Below are 16765 nucleotides of genomic sequence, written 5' to 3' on the forward strand. Positions count from 1 at the left end.
TATAATTTTCTTAAAAATTACCATAAGATGCTTTTTTGAAAATTTTTAATTTTCAATCTAGTGACATTAAAAGCTTTTTACTATTCCAAAATTTGTCAAAAAAAAAAAAAAAAAAACTCGTAATTATTATGAAACGAATATGGTTGTTATGTTTTAATAGAAGAAAATATTCCATACATAATATCAATATCTCTATAGCAACTATAACAGATAATAAATTTCCCATACTTCTGTGTCCTGTATATTAAATTATAATATTGTTATATTGTGTGAAAGTTGAGAGATATCGATGGAATTTCGTATATTTTTGAACTTAATATTATGATACATCGGTCTGAGTATGTGAATTTCCGACTATAATAAAATGTATCGGCCTTGTTTACTGTTTATAATATTATCAGCTTACGATTTGAAGCTGCTCGAGTTCATTCGACATGACAAAAACGGCAGACACAATAAAAGTATCGGATTTCAATGAATTTTCGTTCATTACTAACAGTTAATATTAACTCGCGGCTTGAATAACATAATTGAGTGTTATCTCTATTTTTTTTTGATGTGTGTATATTCCCGATTCGATTATTTTTCACGCAGATATAATTTTAGTCCCGGTATTTTTTGATCACACCTCGTACATGTAATTTAATGATTTCAAATCGCGATTTAAACGTAGTGACCGTTCTAGTAATATAACAGCAAAGTTTGAAATGACTTGAAAATAATTATCTAATCGTATTTATATTTTAAACTGTCCACGAAAAACAAAGTTTAATATTTTATCCATTATCCGTGTTTAATGCAAATGTGTGACTTAGATTTAGGTGATCTGAACTGTAATAAGGATATGCGGAAATGTATTTGTCAATAGTACACGTTGTCTGAAGACAAACATTTAATTTATTCACGTTTGAATCGGCGAATACATTCAGAGAATTGGTATGACGGGAATTTTTTGAAATTTTGAAATTCCTTAATTATTATCGCTTTCGTATGAATTATGTTGTACGCGGAACTACAGCGGATATAATAAGGAATGATAGTTGTGCGATTGCCCCGAATGGTATGATTTAATCTAACTCCAAGAATATTTTCATTTAATTTTACAGGTAAATAATTTCAATGATTGTTATTAAGCATCATTGGCCTGCTGCAGGTATGTTATTACGTCCATGAGTTATTAGCGACTTAAAAAATATTCAGTTTATGCATTTTATTGCGTTACGCATTGGCATAAAAACAAAGCGTACCTTAACCATATTATGAATTTCCAAGAGCATATGCTATAACTAAATACATTATTAATACATACGTACCCTCTGTTTTTATTTACATTTTTTAGTACTCTTTCCGACGCGTCACTTTAAAATATTATATCGCTATTTTTAACTGTTTTTTTTTTTTAATAATATTGTCACGTCATGTGTCATCTTTGGCAACGAGAATAGAAATTTACTGAAAAACATAAAAAAAAAAAAAACATTAAACCGATGAAGCATTATTACGTGTAGCGGGCTATGTATTAATATTATACAAAACGGTTCTGTAAGTGTATTACTTTTAACCGATTTTAGCGATATTTGAATAGTTCAATAAAGGATATAATATAATGGACATCATTATAAATTGATCAAATAAACCATATTATGTAAATACACTTATGATAACGTGCACATTTTGTCATACCAAATCTATTTATTAAACTCGAGTTTTCCAAAGGATTTGAAAATTACGTCGTTTACGTATTCAACGTTGTGAGAGCAGTACAACATACGAATAATTTAAAAATGCGCACAAACTTACCTATGCGTGTTTTTATTTCTATTGAATCTATTGTATATGACATCCAGAACGGCGATAGGACCTTTTTTTCCACTTGAGATATTATTTATATATAGTTAATAAATATTCTATTAATACACATAGTTCCTTCGCCACTCGAAATGTCCAAACGATTTTATGGGGTGATCCGACAAACGTTATCATTTTTTTTTTTTACCCTCCAAATCATAACAAATATAAAGATAATTCATTTTTATGTTGCATGCAGTTACAACCTGCAATTTTGGTTGTTTTTAAAACAAAATTGGAATTTGCATTGTATTTTTTTTTTATTTTTTAATAATTTTGTTGTACTTTTTTTTTTAATGGTTGCACCTATAATATTTTTTAGATACCTAATAGATTAAATATTTAAATGAAAAAAATAGTAAGAACACACGGCACTACGTGGATGAAGTGAAAATTAAATTGATAGGTTTTTAAACTAGTAGGTATTGAAATACAAATAAATGTACATTTTTTTTTATTATATTGACACATATTATTATGATGATATTTGATTCTTTAATACTGAGTTCTAAGACTCAATAATTTCTATCATGACTAGTATATGCATTCTCAAAACATAAAATGTCAGCAGTAACTAAAATTATTTTCTATTATAGCATTTCGATATTATCAAGCGTTATTGTTATTTATTATTCAATTATTTTCAACAATAATATTTGTTGAGTTCCGTAACATACTTAACTTAAAAATCATAATTATAATAATAATGTATAATAAAATGTGTACAACAAAACAAAACAAAATTCAGCTATAATTGTTGTATAATAATAATGTTATGATAATAATATATAATAATGATGTTGAGCCGTTCATGATGGTATGTGATGTGAAGACGTGAGACACGTGACTACACCAAACACGGTTATTGCGATTTGGGACCGGCTGTATCTGCTGGGGCCCCAATTGCCTGAAAAACAAAAAAATAAAAATAACAGCAACATCGGCGTTGTAGAAATAAGATTTATTGGTTCTAAAGGCCCGCGTCGTATCGGGTTTAGTGAACCAATGAGCAAATATTTACGGTGGTCGACAGTACAACGATATTGCGATGGATAAAATATGTGATATACAAATATGTAAAAAAAAAAAAGAACAGTAACAATAGTAAAATAAAACAAAACGTGTGAAAAAAAAAAGAAAAGAAAAAAATGCTGGCCCGTTAATGATGCTGCCGAGAGGCATTTCGAAATGGATTTACAAAATTTCAACGGGGCACACAATAATGTATTTAAAATAAAACTAAAACAAAAACGATTTCAACTTTCAAACTGCTTTAGTATTTTATAAATCTCTGTAGGTGAGACTTTTATATTAAAACAAACTCAAAGCGGATATGATTCAAATCAACAGACCAAGTCAAAACGCGTACAATGGATGTCATGTTCAAAATCGCATAGCATAACCTGCAGTGCAATGGTTTATTAATGGTATTCACAAAGCAATACAAAAACTTAACATATTAATATAAAATATATAGGATGTACTCAAAAAAGTTTTTTGAAACGTTAAAAAAAATTATCACGAAAAGTAATTATTAAATAGATATTATTATATTATTAAGTAAGTTTGCGGTTGTTTTTTTTTTATCACTGTTAGTATTTTAGTTTTCACCCCACAAATAAGCCTTTTTTATTCCCATCTGATTTCAATAATATTTATACATAAAAATTAGCAAGCGAATGGTTATCGTGTTTAACCGATTAGAACATTTTTTACTTATGAAAAATATATGACCCGCTACATTCACGTATATTAACAGTAAAAAAATATTTTCGTCCTTTGCAGACATGCATGCAGTGTTGTTTTTTTTTATATAAAATTAAAACGTGAACAAACAAGCAGGTAGTATAAAATAATATGTACGGTATACCTACGTATGTATATTTTATTTGGTCTAAAATATATATATGTATATAATATTATATCAAAATTGTCACAATATTTCGTTTGTTTTTGAATTTATTTATTTTAATCAAATCACCTATCTGGAGTGTACATGTGTATTAAAAATGAAATTAAAAATTGTATTTCAATCATACTGATGTAGGAAAATAAAAGCGAGTCACGTAGACAATTCTCTAGTGTCGTTATTATTTTTTTCTTTTTCGTTCATGTGCTTTTCGTTGTAGCCACATCGAAGTGGAAGAGAAAATATATTTTCATCTCGCAGTTTTCTAACTCGTTTTATTTAATTTCAACTTAGTAGGTACGTTTTTATTGTAATTTATTTTTCGAACCAACAAAGTGTTATTAATAAAATTTATTTTATTAACTGTATCTTTATTTATTCTGTTTGTGCCAAATATCATTAGTAATATATAATCATTTAATGCAAAGGTTATTGAAAAAATTTGTTCACGAGTGAATCGAATATTTATTGATCTATTTACTTATATATACTACTATAGTAGCTACTAATAGTATAATATCATATATGAGTAAATATTAGAATTATTAAAAAATAATTCAGTTATCTTAACCGTCTTGCTTATATTATATTATCACGAAAATCGATGAGTTTGAGTGAGAATAGAATAAACGAGAATAATATTTTTGTACAAACCATATAAATAATAATATGTATAACTTGTGTATATATTATATAATATTATCAAAACAAAATGTAATCAAAGTGTGTTCAAAATTTAAATAAATTGCGAGTGAGTTACATAAAAAAAAAAAAACAAGTAGCATAATAAATGTGTGCAATAATTTTCGTAAAAATAAAATGAAATAAAAAGGAAAACAAAATGTGCTTTATAAAAAGGCGTACGCGATTGCCCACCTGAGGCCTCGAGTCTCCCAGGAACGGTGGGCCTGACGGGACGCGACTGATGCTGCCGGTTGTCCCGGACAGACTGGCCAGTCGTGTTTCGCACCACCGACACTTTCGGTTGCTTCAAAACTGCAAACCAACCATAACACAACGCGATTGGTTAACAATGAATTCCACAGACAGATAGCCCTATGCCCACTCTATCAACTCTCACTACCCTTATCACTATCTCCATTCCATATTGTATCTAAGTCACTGTCACTGTTTGATGTCATCATCATTACTGTTTTTATCGTTCACTCATATTTAGACTTAAATTAAAAGTGATTTCGGATGATAGGGTGTTGAAATATTTAGTCTAAAGTATATTTTCAACATATTTCAGCGTGGAAAAGGGTAGGGACTACTACGCTGAAGTGTAGAATGGATTTTGATTAATATTGAGTTCCATAACAGTCGATAAAGATATTCTATTTGAAAGTTTGAAACACAAATGTATAAAACGAAAATTCAATAGAAATTAACTGTATTTTTAAGGCGTCATAAAATGTATGAATCTGAAATAGTAATTATTATATACTTTTTTTTGAACGCGGTCATATCATTATTATAAAGTACGTACATAGGTGATAGGTATTATTGTATTTTGTCATGTAAGTTACAGTAGATATGATAACATTTTTTTAAGAATAATTCAAGGTTGACATAATGTACAGTTTGACTTCATCAGCAAATTTAATTAGAACTAGAAAACTAACAATTTAAATATGAATTGAAACATTTTATAAAGCAATAAGTTTAATAATTTTAAACTTGTTTGGTATGACGTGGTTTTAGTTAAACATGTTTAGTAAAACTACATAAGTCTTTATTTATAGGATTTATCTTTGCGGGAATTATATGACCACTCGGAAATATGCCGATAAATGGAAATGTAGAATCGTCATTCCATTAAGTAAATTTGTAATGGAACATGAAACACGATAATCGGTAATAGCTAACGCGATTTTTATTTATGTTCTTTTGAGGAGCTTAACCACGAGTTACGAAGTACTTAAAACCGAGTTTTTAGCTCATCCTTCCTAGTTTAGCACATTGTATCCTTTATTGAACTCAACGCAAATACCATCTCCGGTAAACAGCAGTCTATGGTGCTATACCATACGTCATACTCATACATATTTTTTATTGGTGAACGAAACGTATCGTCGGTATTATTTTTCTACCTCATGTGCCGATGATTTTATTCATAAACATTACACATACTATTGTGGACGTTAATATAACATATACATATAAAATATACCACTCATGTATCTATGATATTATCATTATACACGAAGTCTATTTTTATGGACCATAACCTTATTGTCGATGTATTTATAGTTTTAAGACAATTTCCAAGTTTTCTTTAGAACATACAAGTAATGGACACAAAATATAATAATTATTATTTATGATGTGTAAATATTAAGAAATTGTACAGAAACAACACATAAAAGATAATAAACATCATAAACAATAATTTAAAATAATTGAATAAATAATTTTAAATTATGTTAAAAATGCAAAATGCACTGTATACTATTATTTTATTTACTAAGAATTGTTTTTAATTTTTAATTTATTATGATTTTCCAAGAGAAAGTTTATTAATAAAATTTTCTGTAAGCTTATTGACCTGATTAATATATTCATAATAGTATTCTTATAGTAAACATTATATTTTTATAGTAAACAATATTATGTGAATTGATGTGTTAAATTCAAATATAAGCATAATATTACACATACGATATTACGATATATATTTAATATATCCAAGTTTCTAAGTATGTCTAAAAATGAAGTCGGAGAAGATGCTTTCTTTCATAGTTTAGGTCTAATGTTCTTTAGTAATTGTTTAAATTAAGGTTTAGGATATGTTATATTTTAATTCAAAGATTAATTAATATTTTATATAAATCGTTCTGCAGGTCTATATTTCTAAGTATATTTTATTATATACAATTTATACTAATATTACTAATTAATTTTTCTGTTAGTAATGTGATTGATTGAAATAAGTTTTACCAAAAACCAATCACATACAATATATACTATATGATTGATATTATTATTTAGTATAATATTACTAGTTGTGTTATTAATTTATAAGTTAATACGGCCGTATTGCAAATGAACTGTGTGAATAGATTAATGGTACAAATCAATTTTTAAACTAAGCAAAGTATTTTGAGAATTTTATGATAATATGTAAGTATAGTAAATAAACATATAGGCAAAAAAAAATTAGTTTTTACGAATAAAATTTTTTTGAAATACAAATAAAATAATTAAAATCGTTAATTTTTATTTTAACATCCAATTTTGTAAACATTTGAATTTAGAAAGTTTATAAAAACAGTTGTGAATATATTTGTTTTTGTATTTTTATGTTTCTATAAAAACAACTAACTCATGAGAAAATTTGTGTTACATATTCCAGTCTTAGAAATTAAAGTTGAAAATATTTTGAATTATGAATTATAAAAATTAAAAATTAATAAATTTATGACATAGTTTTCAAAATTGTTTAAAATTTGTGCCAAAAATGTTCTGATTAGATCCAATTTTATATCATAAAGAACCCTCGAATTGGGATGTGAAAGCATTTTATCTACTGTTATAATCGAATGAGATAATACAAATAATATATACAAAATTTAAAAAATTTAAAAACATATTGTAATATTATAAACGACACTCCGTTTAAAGTGGTGAGAATTATAGAATACGGTACACAACATAGATTGCCTATAATATATATTCCTAGGTTTGAGTATTTTTCTTAAAAGCATTAGTAGTTATAATACGTATAGTATGTAAATTAAATTTGTTGTTAATAATATATCTTTTTAGTTGGATAAATTTTGTATAACCGAACTATTAAACGGGTACATTCGCGTCTTTTGAGAATCTATATAAAAGGTTTACCTACTTAAGCTGGGTCCTACTCATATAAAAATCAGAAGATGATTTTATTATAATTTTGGTAGAAAGATTATATAGATAGATAGTTTAATATAAATTATATATTTTATAGGAATGAAAAGTAACTACATACATTGAATATTTAAGAATCAATCTATCAAATGTATTGTAAATCAATAGAAATTTAATTATTTATTTTACTTATAGTTGCAAATGATTTTATTAAATATCTTTTTATTATGATCTGAATGATTTGATTATCGACTTATCAATAAAGTATTAAAATATTATTTTTGTATAGAAATAAAATTATCAAAATATTGGTTTCATAACATGAAATTCATTGCAGTAATATATTATAGTATCCATAATACATATGTTAGACATTTCGTTTCAGAGTTGTATACTATATAAATAAGTCGGTAGGGATAAAATCGTAAAATCGTGTTACAAACCTCTATATATAATTATTTTATTTTCTAGTATAAAGATGTAGGTATGTAGCAAAAAATTATTGATTATGAAATCATTTTACATTTATTCTTATTTTTATTATAATAATGAATAAATATTATTTTTAGACTTTAAATATTGTATATTATATTCATAATACAGTGATGGTTAAATTGTATACAATGCCCATTAAATGAAGATATGTAATTAAAATAATATTAATGTTTATAGTATGAAATTAAATAATTTTATGGATAATAAATATACCTATAAATAAGTTATTTCAATGATAGTAAAGAAAAACTATTCATAGTTTGAAATTAACAGTAAAATGTACATAAAACAAATATGTGTATGAGCTAATTGGTTTATAATTGTCTGTAAATTTACAGTTTTATAACCTTTATTTTTTTTTTTTTTTTTGAATTTAAAAAAACAAATATTATTTTGATATTTTTTACAACCAATTTCTGTATTTACGTAATATTATGCTATTTAATTTTTATAGTAGCTTAACAACTATTGTGATTTTAATTTCTATTTTGTTATTTTAAATAGTTACTAGTATTTATTTACACAGAAGATAATGTACCATATTAATTGTTCATTCAAACATGTAAATTGTTATTCTATATACTATTACTGTTATTGTTGCTTGATAAGCAGACATGGTGACATGGACTTACCTTCTTTATTCGGCCGGTTGAGTTCGGATGCACTTTTTGGGGCTAAAGAAGGTTTTGGTATTTCTGAAATGATAAAAAAAAAAAATAAAAATAAAAATAAAAATAAAACAACACGAATGAATAAATGGTGAAAAATAGTAAACAAGATCAAAATGTATAAAACATTATACGACATCACAATAATGAATTTTCACGTTTCACCATAGAAAAAGTCACCGGCTTATGTAATTTATTGCACAATCGATCCGAATTTATACAAGTAAATTGAAAGACTCTGAGAAAAAACCACAGTTCTGCGGAGGCGACACGTATAATTTATTTAGAATCTCTGAGGCAGTAAAACTTTATTTTGTATATACAGTATCGAACATCTAATCAGATAGAAAAATTTTCACTGCTTTAGGATTATGTACAGTTAACGTTGTCGTCTTGTTTAACTTTGAATAAGGGTAGTAGATACTTCCTTTCTGTGTTTATACTTGTCGACGAATGGTCTGTAAACAAGTCGAAAGAATTTATAATCATTTCATTCCTGATTTTTTTTTTCGTTATTAGTATTTATTTATTTATTTTTTTTGTTTATTTTTTTTTTGTTTTAATCAATCACGGTCTTTTGACGTACCATCGATGTCGGCCACGTAAGGGGGAAATTGTTGTTTCATATACTTTGTTGGGAAGTGGAACAACGGGAAATGGGATTTAAACGAACCGTTAATAATTGGCGTCGTCGACTTTGAAGTGTTCCCCGGAACCAGAATGGAATGAAGTTAACGTTTGCGGGTGAACAAGAAATGGAATGAAAAAATTAAATGAATAATAAAATAAAAACAAAATAAGCCCATTGCCGTGACATGTAGTTAGGTCGGGGCAATTACCACACTCGGTGGACAGCATCTACACGATTCGTATAAATCTCGAGTAAGACCGTGTGATACTTACGTCATACTTATTGCTGGCATGCGTAGCGCAATACGGACTCTGTATTAGGGGGACAACCCCCTCAATCCTTTAGAGTTGGGTTTAGTGTGTGTTTTTTTTTTAAATATATATTTTTAATAATAGCGAAATGTAACATTTTCATTCGATGAAATACAAATAAATATATCTATTAAAAAAAAATCAGATAAAATAATTTGGAGCATTGGTGATGGTTTTTCACTGTATCAGAAGTAAAATAAATTAACGTGGACAAATCAAGGGCAGACCTCGACATTTCACGTACACTGTAGTATAATTGTAATAATACGTGTGTGGCAGTTAAATACCGTAAAGTCTGATGGAGCCCTCGGTTTCGCCGAGCGAGTTCTTAGATATGCACTTGTAATTGCCGAAATCCGATTGGCTCAGGTCCCTGATGGTGAGTCGCATGTGGATGTGGTACCTTTTCTCCGTGTCCGACGTCACGTATTTCTTGTTGGGGAACAGCATTGTTTTCGAGTCACGAAACGACCAATAGTTTATCGACTTTGGATACGCCTCCGTCTGGCAATCGATCGTCACGTCCGTGCCGGACGGAGCTCCGACCAATTGATTCGGTACCCATATCATCGGCGAGACTATAACAACGAATACATAATATTATAATGATGTATTATTATTATAAATGGCGTTTTAATACATGGCACCAGATATCATTATGTGATTGGGGTCCCGGAAACCCGGTCACATATATACGGTATATTAAAATCCGAGACCGTGACTGGTAGTCCGTTCAGATTTAATTTCTGTGATAACATTGGAGCCGAGTGCAGTAAGCGAACGGACGATATCGTGATCGCATCATTCGGAAAACCTAATTTTTCTTTCGAGATAATATTATTACGAAGCGAAGTTTCAAAAAAAAACAATTGATGATTATTTTTTTGTTTTAATGATGTACGTTAAAATTACGATTAAGAATACGCATCGGTTGTTTAACGACATTTTAAGAAAACATGACAATTGAACAAATAAAATAATACTTATACTTAAATGTATTTTTTTTTAAAAAACAACAAAAATACACAAGACCTATAGATACTAAACTATACAAACGGTTAAAATGTATTTTTCGATTTTAGTCATAATTTGATCAATAACCATGCAAATAAAACCTTATTTTACAGTCTGAAGTATGTTATAAGACAATATACGTTCCTATACAGTTATCACTTATAAAAACTCGTGATTTAAAAACAGGATTTTTCACATCTTCACATTTAAAAGTATATTCTTTTATAATACATCCACAACAATTTTGTCTCCGTACAATTATTACAAAAACAGGACACGTGCACATATTATTATAGAACGCGCAGACACCTGTATTCGATATAAGTAATACCTACAATAAGTGCATATAAAATAAGCTCAGCTGTACCGTAACGCGTGTTTGCTCTTTATTCGTAATTTTTTGTAATAATATAGCTAACGATGATTATATTTATGCATAATATATGGATAGATGTACAAGATTTAAATCCCAGACGAATTCATCGATTTATGACAGTATTCTGATGCCGTAAGTTGTATGCTGATAAATTCAAAAAGATATCTTACACAAGAATAAAATGTCTATACACAATTGTATAAAAACGGTATCATTTAAATGTTTGCCAAATATGTAATATTATAAAAATTATTTGCGTAGTTTTTTTTTTAATTTTTACTTATATTATAGTCAGACTAAACTCGTGTGCAACTCGCAAAATACTGATGGACACAATTCAGTATTTGGGACACGACTCGTTTGCCGCCCGTGATATTATTGTCGTGTGCCCTCTCTGATGTCGCCGAGACTCGTCTGGTACTGTAATAGCTGTATCGGCATCGCAGTGTACTACTAACTAATAAGTAATAATAATAATATGTGTGTCGTGTGCTCGCGTCTCGCGCAATAAGAGTGTAATCACGAGATGTATATATTATTATAACGTGATTATCGCCGAACGCGGAAAACGTTTCGTGCTTAATGACGACGACGACGACGACAACGTTTATTGTCGTGCAATAATACGTGCCCCTCTATACGATATAATAACAGTACGTACGTAATAAGATATAATATTATAATGCATTGTTAATATTATGCATGTACGATGTGATACGGGAAATTGCCAACAGTCGTGTGTTGCATTCGCGTTATCCGCGGAGCTTTTCGGTTTACCGCCGTTTTCCAATAGTAATAATAATATGATGATGATGATGATGATGATGATGGCGATGACGATATTGCCTATACAATATTAATCGACCGCATTATTATTGCACGTCGGCATCGCGCGGACCGCGACGACAGACTCGCGAAGATAATATCATATTATGTTATGAAAAAACGCTCGAAACCGTCCGCGCGCGAATATAACGCGTCGAGTAAACATTCTGCGAGCAGTCGCGTACGACCGAAATTCAAATTTATTTGCCCGTATTATGATGCTCTCGGCACTCGGGTGTTTCGAATGTCCGCGGAGGAAAACAAATACTGCCGTGTGCGATTTGCTTTTTTATTTAGTCAATAGCGTTTAATTAACCGTGTAAATAAAAGTGTTTACTCGAGTTCTGCAGCTGTAATACGCGCGCGTACTGCTTATCTCGGACTTAATTTTAATACGCCGACGGTGTACCGATATATTGTTGTATATAATTGACCTTTATTTCTAATTTTATGTTTAGATTTTGACATTTTATTGCATAAAAAAATAATTTCAACATAATATCAGTTGACTACGTAATATGTATTATAATACATGAATGACTTTGTGAATTTTTAGCACATAGATATTGAAATTATAATATAACAGTTTTGGTGATCACTTCCTATTCAAACGGCTGTTTGACCAATCTGTATAAGAGAGTTATATTGGTTTTATGACAAACTCAAGTATTATTCTTTTCGTCGTATTTCAATCAAAACTCAATTTTTATTAGTTACATTATGAAAACGTTAATGACAATATTAATGATATACTCTTAAATTATTGTTTTACAAGTAAAAAATAAAACATTAATTAATATAAATGGTAGAGTCTAAAATTTAAATTTAAATTTGATTATAAACTTATAATAACTGTGTTAATTTAAATACAAAAATATATTTATAAATATTGTAAATGTTGGTAATTTTTAATACTCGCGACTTAATATGAATTTTTTGTAGTATAAAAATTAAAATTCAAAGTATTTTAGAGAACTTTTTCAATAAAATTAAACATAAGTCGTAGCAAAGGTCATTTATATAACAAATATAAAAAAATAAGTACCCTTAACACTATAATGGTCTATATGGATTTAAGTGGTTTCATAATTTGCTAAAAGAAAATATTAAATCATTTTTATTTCCATATAGTGGCTAAAAGTTAAATTACAAAAACTAAAATGAACAAAAGAACAATAGGAGTATTAAATAAGCGGTTTCATTCTTTTATTAAACTATTATTTGTTTAGATGAAGTTTTTGAAACTTAAATTTCTGTTGTTTTAATATAATAAATGTGTTACATACCGTCAAGACTTGTAAATTGTTTTCAAAAACAATGTATGTAAGTATGTTTAATGTCAATAAAATATATTCTGCATTATGATTAGTAATTTGGTTTTATGCATATCAGTGTATATCACATAATACAATATGCGTACACTGTTTGTATAATGTATGTTATAATATGTAATATACTAATATATATGTATAATGTGTATTGTATATTATCTTCATATACATCTAAATTTCTAGCTTATGTTAATCACTTTAATACTATATATCCATGAAAAACAAGTAAAGAGTACTTAAATAACAAATTTGTTTTAACTAACAAGAAATTTAAATATATCTACAATAATATGATAATGTAGCATAAAGTGGTATATTGGATTATTAGTTATTACTTTTAAATTAAGTTTACTTAGTTCTATAAATTATACATAATTTACTTAGATAATATTGTGTTTATCATAACATGTATTATACAGACGTATTCATTTTAGGTAAATTTAAATTGCAATATGTTAGATTTTATTTATATTAATAACTTAAGATTTTTAAAAATTTTAGTTCTAATAAATAAATACACAATATAGTTAATATTAAAAAGATATAATACTTTGTACATATTATTATAAATAATTTGAAATATTGTTTTAGTGATAATTTGTACTAAAAGTAAAAACATATTCAAAAATGTATTTGTGAACTACAAAATCCCGAGTCTATTATTGTATATTACTTATGAACATATAATATTATAAGCATTTTTTTTTTTTTGAGATATTATATAGGATGAAATATAGCCTTTTCTAGTTCTAGCTACGTAGATAGATGGGAAAAAAAGCAGTATCAGATTTTTATACTCTTTAAAATAATAAAAAACAATTAGTTTACATAAAAATTACGTTATGACAGTTTTTTGTAGTTTTTATATATATATATTTATTATTCAGAGGAAACACTTTGAACACGTCTATCATTAGATAGTTTATTAAAAAAGTTATAGCTAACGTAATTTGTAAAATTGTTTTGAAAATCTGTTCGTATAGTGCTAGATTTTTGTATTCCAACTTTGTATGGGAAACGAAAGTTTCACCATTAATAAAAAAAAATATTTATATATTAGCATAAAATATAAATTCAAATACGTTTTAGGGTTATCTGTATTTATACAATTTGATTGACATTCATATGGGGAAAAAAATACATTTTTTTTTAGCTATTCATAAATCGAACGTGCGGATTAAACAAATATGTTTATGTTAATAATGTTATTATATTTATAAAATTATGTGCAAAGTCAATTTTAATGTTTAAATCTATTAAATATGCATATTGCATATCTTCGTTCAAGAAAATCACAATTTCTACAGGTATCAGAGATTAATTTTACGAGACTGGATAACGCGTATGAATCACAAACGATATCCTCCGTGACGTCTATGCATGAATATATAATTATATTATACAGTAAAACTTTCATTAACGTTCACCTCTATGTGATGGTTTTTTATATATTTTTATTCCATCAAACGTTATTTAAAAAAATACATTAATACCTTTGTATTGCGGGCACTTTAAAAAACGGTCATAATATATGTTTATTAAATAGAACGATATGTTAAATTATTTTTATTATTTTTGGTAGTTTAAGAATAACACCAATCTTATCAAACGTTCAGCACTAGCTACGTAAATTATCGGTCTACCGAGTTTTAGGATACATTTAATCAGCTACTAATAAATACTATACGGTTTAATAATTCGATTCAAATGTTTTGTATATATTTTTTTACTTATTTGTTATAAAAATAAGAAATAAAATTAGGTACGACCGAGATTTTTCTCTGTAGCCAGCCGGACCAACCCGTCCCTACAAACCCCTGCTATGATAACGAAACGGACATGACGGATTTGTGTATTTTTATTTTTATTATGTTTTATGATAAGTGTCCAATGTTAGTTTATAGCGAGCTTTTTGAATCGTATACGCCATATGATTAGTGCGATGCATATTATTACTGAGACGTGGTGTGTAATGTGTATATCATACTTATTGTATATATGATTTAAATCTAGATTTAGAAAATACATATCGGCAGGCATGGATTTTCGGTTTGAGAAATATTTTGAAACTTTATAATTATATACTTAAACTCTTTGACGTTTTGACGTATGGAGTGCATTAGTAATACTATACTTAAACGTCATTATAAATATTCGTTTGAGCGTCGTCTTATACAGAAGAATTGAAAGCACTTGACATTAATTTGCATTTCTGAAACAAAAAGGCAATAAAGGTCGGAGAAACGAAATTTATGTAAAGTGTGATTGTGACAACACTCGAAGATTAATTTTAAAACAACTCATAAGTCTCTTTTCGGAAACGCGTATCTTTTTTTTTTTTTTAAATATTAAATTAACTTGACAACTCTAAACGTCTATTCAGTCATAATATATTGTGCTCCCTGCTCTCTCGTGTTGTGCACTGCAAAGAGTGTACGTGACGTTTACGAGAACGAGTGAAAAGACCATCATAATAATTGGGTTTTTCTTCCACATTATAAAATCAAGAACGAGAAACAAGTGGCGCGTACGTATATATATATTATATTTAGTATCCTTCTCCGGCGGACGGGCACTCGCCAAAATTATCTACGTGGAATACGATGGTCGTCTTTAATTTCACGTCACCCGCCACTGTATAGATCTATATACACGCGTGCAGACGGAGAAAGATGGACTCGTGTTGAATTTTAACTACTTAAATACTCCCGGCGTGCCCGTGTACTCTTCACCGTCCCGCGCCACCACCACCGCCACCATGTTTGTAAACTTTATACTCTACTAGCAATGTCTTCAGTGCTCCCGGGGGTGTAATCCGGCTCTAATCCTGCCGTTTATTAGTTTCGAGTTGGCGATGCAAAAGTTTTGTCAAAACAGTCGAGACGGGTTGAAAGGGTGACGAAAAAAAAACGTCAAACTGAAAAAAAATACTACTAACTCTTAACTTGAGGGGTATTTATATTTTTATGATATATATATTTTTTGTCTTTTATTCAGAAACTTAAGTATCAAAATATACGCGACACGACAACTTAACACTATAATATTTTGACTAATACTAGTAATAATATATTGATGATGACAATCATGATTTTTCGTCAAAGTTCATCAATAAAAGATCTATTGAGAGGAATAGGTATATTGTATTATCTACGGTTTTTAAATTGTGTGTAAAATAATTCACACGGAAAACAATAATCATATATTTTAAAATGCAAATAGGTATGATTTTATTTATGATTTCACAGTTAAATTTTTCCAATATTTGAACCTTGAAATCGTATAAATATAGAGGACTAGAATTAAGGATGTTTGTACCCAGGTCATAAATTTATTAAAAATATAAAAAATAATATTAAGTATATTAAATCCATATATTAATCATCCATTTTCAGTTATTTAGGTTATATTTCTATGCCATAATAAGTTCTACGGTCTACGCCCTGCACCGAGATTTTATTATCAGAATATATCAAAATATAGTTGTTTCACACTATTACAAAGA

General features: G+C 28.0%; 1 protein-coding gene across 3 annotated transcripts in view; it reads right to left on the minus strand.

Annotated features, from left to right (window-relative positions):
• Positions 1-2591: 2591 nt before the first annotated feature.
• The window catches only part of LOC132920945 (lachesin), a 112199-nt gene continuing 98025 nt past the window's right edge, over positions 2592-16765 (minus strand). For 2 of the 3 annotated variants that reach the window (XM_060983696.1, XM_060983695.1), the window contains exons 6-9: positions 10002-10292; positions 8737-8799; positions 4634-4753; positions 2592-2755 (exon numbers count right to left, since the gene is read on the minus strand). In XM_060983696.1, the coding sequence (XP_060839679.1) occupies positions 2658-2755; positions 4634-4753; positions 8737-8799; positions 10002-10292 (572 nt within the window). In that variant the 3' untranslated portion in view covers positions 2592-2657. The remainder of the gene's footprint in view (positions 2756-4633; positions 4754-8736; positions 8800-10001; positions 10293-16765) is intronic. The other variant, XM_060983697.1, reaches the window with a different exon arrangement.

The sequence above is a fragment of the Rhopalosiphum padi genome, chromosome 2, assembly GCF_020882245.1.
Source record: "Rhopalosiphum padi isolate XX-2018 chromosome 2, ASM2088224v1, whole genome shotgun sequence".
NCBI classification, from domain to species: domain Eukaryota; kingdom Metazoa; phylum Arthropoda; class Insecta; order Hemiptera; family Aphididae; genus Rhopalosiphum; species Rhopalosiphum padi.